General features: G+C 34.8%; 1 protein-coding gene across 2 annotated transcripts; it reads right to left on the reverse strand.

Annotated features, from left to right (window-relative positions):
- Window positions 1–1,623: 1,623 nt before the first annotated feature.
- Window positions 1,624–9,249, reverse strand: LOC124445866 (nucleoside diphosphate kinase A-like). 2 transcript variants are annotated; one of them, XM_046996660.1, is made up of 6 exons: window positions 8,917–9,248; window positions 8,344–8,472; window positions 6,887–6,988; window positions 5,888–5,947; window positions 5,258–5,310; window positions 1,624–1,906 (listed from the first exon to the last, which is right to left on the reverse strand). In XM_046996660.1, exons 1-6 carry the CDS (start codon window positions 9,169–9,171, stop codon window positions 1,783–1,785), a joined length of 723 nt encoding a protein of 240 aa, XP_046852616.1. In that variant the 5' UTR covers window positions 9,172–9,248; the 3' UTR covers window positions 1,624–1,782. The 2 variants fall into 2 exon arrangements, with proteins under 2 accessions (XP_046852616.1, XP_046852617.1); XM_046996661.1 differs by lacking the exon at window positions 5,888–5,947 and having other exon boundaries at window positions 8,917–9,249.

A 9,249-nucleotide genomic window follows, 5' to 3' on the forward strand; every position in this document is an offset into this window, starting at 1 on the left:
ATGTGTGAACTATAGTCCTTTGAGTGAAAATGTGTGAACGAATCTGAATCTAGTCCGAATCTGAATTATTGGGAAGGGGGCTACAGCCACCTTAGCCTCCACTTTCCGCCGCCACTGAATGCACATGACGCACAAAACAATTTATAAAGAGGCGATCCTTAGATATTTTGATGCACTCAAAGGAATGGATCAAATTGAATAATAAAGTACTTTGAAGGAACTGAAAATGTTTAGCATTTCGAGTTTCGTCCCTCAAATGTGTAATGTGTGTGCTATCATCCTACGTCATCAGTCCTCTGGGATTGCCAATTCGCTTTTAAGAGAAATCAGTCGGGCAGAACTGAATATATCAATGCTCATTTTTCCCTCCTCCCAACACACAAAACGTTCTAAAGACTGCCCTGACGGTTAACATAGTTTACTCTTCTAAATGTTGTGTTTACACTTTCTCAAACGTCGTTCATGTAGTCTCTCATGAAATAAGGACTATTTTAAATGTCGTGTTTACACTTAATTGTCGTTGTTACTATAGGGACATTTACTAACGTATTTTCCTCGAATGAAGAGATCAAGAACATATAGTTCTAAATATCTCTCATCAATATTAAAGCTATTGCACGCCTTGCCTCCACATTTCATTCTCCTCGACTGTAGAATTGGCTTGAGCTTACCCTTCATATTTCCACAGCAGAAAAATTTCAATCTTGTCGTGAATGGAAAACGTTAACGGTTAACAAAATGTTAACAAAAAAGCAAACAAAGGACGCAAAGGTAGACACAACGGCAGATACACACAAAGGTAGATACAAAGGTATAGACAAAAAGATAGACAAAAAGGTAAACAGGAAGATGGACAAAACGTAGACAAATACGTGGACAAAACAAATAATCAAAAAGCAAACAAAAAGTAGACACAAATTTAGACACAAAAAAAGTACAAACTACAAGATAGACACAAAGATAAACAAAAATGTAGACAAAACGGTTGACAAAATTGTAGACAGAAAATATACAAAGGTCGACACAAAGGCAGAGACAATGGTGGACACATAGGTCGACATAAAGATAGAGAAAAGGTAGACACAAATTTAGACACAAAGATACATGCTAAGCTGAACACAAAGGTAGACACAAAGGTAGACAAAAAGGTAGACATGCACAAAAGTGCACCTCTAAAGCAGACATAATGATGAAATATAAAAAATAAAAAAAGAGTAGACTAAGAAGTAGACAAAAAGATAGACAAAAAAATAGGTTTTTTTGTCCGAGAGAGATACGGAAACATGTCAGTCAAATCCTCAGTCGCTAAACGTACATGAAACAAATGCTCTGGTTTGGTTTAATATGTCATGAACTTTGTGTCGCACGTAAGCAACCTGTTGTTTATGTCTTATTATGGCTTCAGGATTATATCGTCTCCTGATATCGTCCCTACTGTATAAAATGTAGCGCAATTTCTTTGTTTGCATGTGTCGATGATATTCGATAACATATTTTTGGTGGTTTTTAAAATAGTAGCGAGGGTTTTCAGTTTGTTTTCTTTATAAATCTTATAAATATTACTTTTATTAAAATTGTTATCATGTACAATACCGAATGCGCAGATGAAATAAAATAACTTGCTTACTTCTCTGTTCTTCTATTTATTGGTGAAAATGTGTTGCCTAACTTCATTTTCAATCGAATAGAAACAGTTCTGCAAAGATTGTAGATGCATGAGCACATACACATTCATTAATCTGTAATTCTAATATTTTAATCATCCAAACTAACAGAGTTTCATTAATTTCCCTCGTTAATCCAACAATTCATCTCTTGCTTCCAGTCAGTCAATTCACTCGGTTTGAACCATAAGTTAATTTCCGTTTTCGCGCTTTCGACTGAATCACTGCCATGAATTATATTTCTAGCATAGAAAGGAAATTTGGGCAGTTTAGAATCTCTGAAGTTATCAGATTGCTTGACTTAGATGATTTAAATATATTGTTAGGGTAATTGTTTAGGGTTAGAACTGGAACTAGATGTTAAACATTGATATGCATATAGGATCGCACATTCCTTGTATGTGTAATGCTAAATTTTAAAGCCATCTAATTGGTTGCAGCGCCATATTAAACAGTCCCAATCGCATGAGTAACTTGTAAAAACGAAATAATTTTTGCAACGATATCATTGAATAGTGATTTGAACTAGAGCCTTCCTCATATGTTCTTAACATGAACTGTCGATCAATAATGACAAAATTCAAACCACTTGGCTTTTCGCATTTTAAACGTGACAAATGCACGCAAATAAAATGTCCACTTCTATCGCCACAAATGGATGCAACACCTCAAAACGTTACAAATAAAATGTGCACTTCTATGCAAACTTTTCCACAACAATCAATTAAAACCCTTCAATGGACGCCAATGCAAATTTGCAACAATTGGGAAACAAAATAATACTCATTGAAAGAAAAAAATTGCCCATTAAAAGGTAAATATACATTGTGTCAACTTCGCTATTTCTGACTGTTCAATATGGCGGCCAACGTTTCGCCTTTAAAGTTCAAACGTATTTTGCGGTGCGCGCAGGGCTGTAGTGCTATCGATGATTGATGGGAGAGGGGGGGGGGACTAATATTCATAGATCGCCACCTTACACTAACTTTTTTAGTTAAGTCATTTGTGGGAGTTTTTAGAAAAGGAGAAAGGAATTAAGATTATTTTAAATACAATCAAAATTTTTATTGAACGTTTATTGAGTCGTTTTTTGATTGGTCAACAGACTTCGGTAATAAATACAGAACACACCAGTGGGCAAAATGGTAGTTTTAGGTCAAAATGCCCGAATTGAAGAAATATGACTTAGGCAAGAAAGTTAGTGACGTGACGATATGCATGTTATAATCCGCAGAAAATATTAGATTTCAAAGGAATTTAGGGACCAGTACAACGAAAAATTTGTATTTCAAAATTACAGTTATTTTGAAAAGAAATTTTGAAACAGTTGAGTCATATATCTTTGCATTAACAAGACATCAAAGTTTTGTTATGACCATTTAAATAGGAAAGTGACGTCTCATCGCAAAATGAGAATTTGAATTATTAATAAAAGTTGCTGATAACGTTATATCAACCAGACAAAGTTCTTATCGTTGTAAAGTGCTAATGGCAGAAAATCCTGCATAGTTATTTTATCCAAACGCTCGCAGGAAACTAAAGGATATTTATGAATTTGCAACAACTCACTACGCAATGTGACGTCACTTTCTCTGCAATCGGACATTACAAAACTTCAATATCTTGAGAATGCAAAGAAATATGACAAAACAGTTTTAGAAAGTTAACTGTCATTTTACGACTAACGAGCTCTTTTCATGAAACTAAAATAACTGGCCCTTTACTACAACTTATCATGCACATATCAATAAGAGCCCCTTTATCGATATGTGCGATCTACGTAATATACATGTTAATGAAGTTAGTACAAAAAATGCCATGTCGTGTATAAGAGCACATTTCTTTTCAATAAAAAAATGGAACTTCCTTTTTCATAACTATCAGTAACAAAAATCAAATTTGAGACAAATATTCAGAGATGCGTTCGCACTGAATTTAAAAAATCGCTCGTAAAATAACCATGTTTTAGCACACGCATGCATGCCTTGGAGGTCAAATTTATATGCTATTTCGCAACTAATTATGAAGCATTTCTTTAACCTATTTTCACATAAAACATTCACTTCAGTTTTTAAAAGTTGATACTTAATAATCATTTTAAATAGACGAAAATAAGATTTTCAGTTTTATACGTTTAATCACAGACATGTTTCGAACACCATCGGCTGTAAGTCATCTTTAGTATGAACGAATACGTTATTTACAAAGTGGGATATATAATATAGAAATACAACATAAGTGAGGCGATTGATACTCAATCTCAATGAATAGATAATTTACAAAATATTATAGGGACTACTGACAGATTGTGTATAGTGGGAAGAAGATAAATTTCGGGAACTAGTTGAAAAATTCTCGCAGTCTTTTAGAAAATTGACATCAATTTCAGCTTTGCGTTGATTGGTTGTTAGTTTTTTAAAGGATCGAAAATCAGCGATCGAGACTTTGTATTTGTGTGTAAAGTCGTGTATAATACATACCATATGATCTTATTATCGTCTTTTTAAAATGTTCATTAAGCATCATCCTCTCATGTGGTAATATTATACACGTCTTAGCACAAAAATATAACAGAAAAGTCTCCACCTCTGATTTTCGATGCTTCAAAAAACTAACAACCAAGAAACGCAAAGCTGAAATCGATGTCAACTTTCTGAAAGATTGCAAATCCTTCAACGTGTTCCCGAAAATTTTCTGCTTCACACTATACACACTTTGTGACTAATCTCTATAATCCTTTGTAAATCATCTATTCATTGAGAATGAGCATCACCTCAATTGTTATCGTGTTTCTGTATCATATATATTATATATATGTATTATATATATACAAAGTGTATATACAATGTGCCCTCCCGGCTATCACCATATTAAAATGGTGACTCCTGCACTTGGGACACAGGACGTACGGTTCGTATGTATAAAATATATATATATGTTTCTGTATTATATAAGCCACATTGTAAATAACGTATTCATTCATACTGAAAATTACTCACAGTTAAGTCAAAACATGTCTGTGGTTAAAATTTATAAAATAAACACAATGAAACGCGCGCGCTGATTGGTCTAGAGCTGTGTTTGCAATAGCCTGTGCAAAACAGATCTAAGCTCAACCAATGAAATCAATCAAAACAATAAATCAGTCATAGAGAATTTTCAAATCGATCATGAATATATTGTAGAAGAAAAACTTAAATAATTACTTTAAATTTGTCTGTTTCATATTACTGTTATTTTATAAAAGAAATAAAACATGTTTTTCGTGTTTGCACTGGCTTATGTAAGCCTCGAGCAGGTGTAACCCTCGACCTTCGGTCTCGGGCTTGCACTGATCTGCTCTCGAGTTCTCCCAAAGGTTTCTTCGGTTTGCATAAGCCTGTGCAAACACAGTAATCATTTTTTATTTCTTAAATAAAACTGAAAAATTTTGTCGTGTATTCAAAAGTTGATACATAGTGAAACTAGCGTCTGGGTATAATGTTGATCAACTTTATTAAAGTGAAAACCATCTACAACGCAGGTAAACAGAAAAAAAGCTTCTGGTTTACTATTACGCACTTTTATAAAAGTCTGATATTATGACAACGTACCTTCCAACTTGAATGCAATAATCACCTCTGATCGTACCGGGTAGAGACTTCGCCTGCATTAATGATAATTAAGAAATGAATAATGATGATGTTCTAAAACTTTCATAGCATGACTAAAACTTTCGGACTGGCTACGTCACTGCCAACTAATTGTGAGCTTTCTCTGGTATGTATTAATGCACTATTTTCACGGAAATAAAAATAAACTGTAGGGCTGTAGGAAGATAGATGATCCATTGTTTCCATGCATTATATCGTGCATGTATGAACATGACACCCCACCACCTATCTTCCTAAGTACGTCTATGGACTGTACGTTCAATTGCTGTAAGGTTTGGCTAAAAGCCGCAAAACATTATCGAAATACATGCAAAGTATAATGCGCACTAAACTACTAATTAACCTGGGACCAATACACTGCCATGTCACTCTTCGATAACGAATTACAGTTACAAGTTGCCGTTGTCCTTGAACAGTGACGTAACAGTATGGTAGACATTGTACACAATTAATTTGTTGAAAAATAAAGTGTTTACGAAATTTCAATATTTGCCCTTTTATCAACCAAAACCCAAAAGTCCGGCATAAACCTATGTCTGAAAGATTCAATCTACGAGTATAACTTCTTACAGGATCAGTTTCTCCAAGCATAATTCTTCCAGTCTTCACAACACCCTTGCCTTCCCATACCTTGAAGAACGAAAGAGACAAATCTTAAAAGACGTAATAGTTGGAGGTCAAACTGGTATGTAGTCTCAAAACCGAAATAATCTCAACATTGTATTGGCGAAACAATGCGTCATATTTCGACCAGGATGAAAGAACACATTTCCACTGATAAATACTCACACATCTTCAAACACCTTCTCTCCTCACATAACTGCAAATCCCAATACACCAACAACTGCTTTACAATTATCGAAACTGACAATTATTCTTCCACCCTTAGAATTAAAGAAGCCTTACACATTAACAAACTTAAACTAGATCTCAATAAGCAAGTTCACCACGTTAATACCATTTTTAGTTCGTACATAATTTTATGTTAATTTTTTCTTCCGTTTAATGTATCGTCTAACTCCCATATGTTAATTAATTGTAAATATTTGTAATGCTGTACTCATCTCAAATAACTGTAAGTCGTTTATCTCTATTTATATATTGAAGTATCACATTCTGTAACACATTCGATTACACTGATGATGGCATGAGTTTGCCGAAACATGTCTGTAATAAAAAGTTTGTTTTATATATTCAGTTTAAAACATCAGTAGACATATTTCCATCTGGCAAGCTCTAACCATCCTCTAAATGTGTTTGAAAGTGGCAGGTAGTTGATCTAATGTTTTAAAACAAAAAATACTTTCTGATAGAACCATACAATAAAAGAATGTCATATGCTAGCTGCTTCAACAATTCCACTTCAACAGAAACAAGAACTTTCTAAAATCAACTGTTGAGATTTAAAAAATCAACTTAAAGGGTGTATGACTTTAATTGCTTTGATGCCTCTCAAAAAATTTACACACCACGATACAAAAATGTACTTCAAAATATGACAATGTATCAATTTATCAAAAATAGTTCACGACAGTACTGCAAAAACTGATCATTTTGAAATTTTCTCACCATGGCAACAACAGGTCCAGACACCATGTAATTGATAAGACCATGAAAGAATGGTTTGTTCTTTAGGTCTTCATAGTGTTTATTGAGAAGCTGTTGATCAGGCTAAAGAAAGATTGAAAATTGTACATCATTTGCAAATGTAATCAAAAGCCACATGGTGAAAATGACAATAACTATAGTGGGATTAGAGGCATGCAGTTACTGAGGTCAGCAGAAGGGGCCAGTCTCAAGTGGGGTGGTGGTGACTGGGGTGAGTTTTACACGAAGTTTAAAATGTTTTTACGAAGTTCTACACGCGGGAGTATCGTTAGATATTTGTAGATGCAGATGGTCGAGGTTAGTAGAGTCCCGATAAGGGCTGTTGGTGTTGATGATGATTGACGTTTCGACAACCTTAGCGTTAGTCATCTTCAGAGTCAAGCGTAAAAGATTCAAGATTCTGTGCAAAAGATTCTATGCAGATTCTGTGCAGATTCTATGCAAAAGATTCAAGATTCTGATGATTTACTGTGAAGATAATTGGGAGGAGAAGCCGAGAGAAAGAAATATTTTATTCATATCATCGTTGTTAGATATTTTTACAAGAAAAACGGAAATTTTTACCCAAAAAATAGACAGTTCAACAAATAACCAAGCAGTTCATAATCTTTTCATAATTCCATGGCATGATTACATAAAACTTGAGTACCCACTCACTTGTATGGCTATGGCTGAAGGAGTTTGAATAAGAGGTAAATTGTCACCACAACATGTTAAGAACATTAATGTTTTGATGGCTTTATCTGTAAAACAACTCATTTTTTTCTCTTTGAAATAAAGAAAATTAATGATGGTAATTGGCAAATCACAAGCCAAAACCCTTGGAAACTTTATCACACACCCCATCCCCCCCAAGCATCAGTCAAAACCAGTGGGGCCCTACTCAAACTAGCCCTTTTCCAAACCTGCCAAAACCAGAGGGCCCCTTCTTAATCCCCTCCAAAAAAGCATAAGTTGAATCCAGTATGGATGTGGTCACACTACATTATTTAAGCATCAGTCAAAACCAGTGGAGCCCTACACACCAGTGTGGCCAGATTTAGTAATTTTCATTACCAAAGGGGAAAGCAAACATCTATCAAAACCAATGAGGCCCTACTCACAACACAAACCTCCAAAAACATCAGTTGCATTGAGTGAGCACTCCTCCCCTCAGAATGTGCAATGGTGTGGCATGCATTTTCTTGGGTGTACTTACAAGTTTCCAATAAGTGATGCATTCAAAGTCCTAGCACATACATCAATAATATTTAGGTGGTGTTTCCAACAACATAAATCTTACGTACATACTCTGATTTTAAAATATCATTCATCTTTAAGTTGGTCAACTCCAAGGCATGTATAGGGTACACCAAAAGTCAAATTTGACAAGTGAAGCCTAGGAATGGTCTAACTCACTTACAAGTATCATTATGTACCTGAACAAATTTCATTGCGACAAGTTTGAATCCTTTTTGCTCAAAACGCTTTATAATGTCCCCGATCAAACTTCTTTGAACACCATCGGGTTTGATCATAATGAATGTTCTTTCCGCAATTACATCTTTCTGAAAAATTAGCAATAAGTTGCTTAAGTAAAGATGTGCGACAGGCAGAACTGTAGGAAGGTTGATGTGGAAGGTAAGGCTTCGATTCACATGTGTGTGTTATAATCAATGGTGTGACAAGCTTGCAAATATTTGCATGCTCTATAAATTTATCATCATTAGCTTTCCTCAATTCTTTAGACATCTATTTTTTCACAGTGAAATTGATTTCAATGGAATTTATGCAACATGGTATATCATGCGCATATGTATAATCTGTGTCTGTATAATTTGTACTGTTCCTCCCTTTAAAATAATGTCAACGTGATCAAATCAAATCTCGTTTTCAATCAATGCTCGTCCTTGTCTCCAATGACATCTTATTGATATTGAGAATGTTTGTCAACAATCACTTCTTGGAAGTATGTTTCCTTACATTTTTTCTTATCTCCTATCAAGATTTACCTTTAATGCTGCACTGCAATGCGCTGGTTTCAATGAAAACACGGTATTTTTTGTAACATATTTCATTACATGAGCTGCACCCAGAGCACTGCCTATTCCAATAGTGGCTCCGACTACCAAAGGGATGGTGGTTGATTTACTGATTTTACTGGAAATTCCACCAGTGTTTGAAGAAACGAATCGCCGTCCAGCGTTTGATTTCTCGCTTAATAAACGAGGCAAGATCACCGTTCTACTGAGTACTTTACAAGCCATGTTTTGAAAGATAAAAGTAGAATTTATTGAACGAAACTCACAGTACACTTCTGAACAGAGAATCTAGTATGCGACCTG

The sequence above is a fragment of the Xenia sp. Carnegie-2017 genome, unplaced genomic scaffold (genome assembly GCF_021976095.1).
Source record: "Xenia sp. Carnegie-2017 unplaced genomic scaffold, XeniaSp_v1 HiC_scaffold_22, whole genome shotgun sequence".
Classification (NCBI taxonomy): Eukaryota; Metazoa; Cnidaria; class Anthozoa; order Malacalcyonacea; family Xeniidae; genus Xenia; species Xenia sp. Carnegie-2017.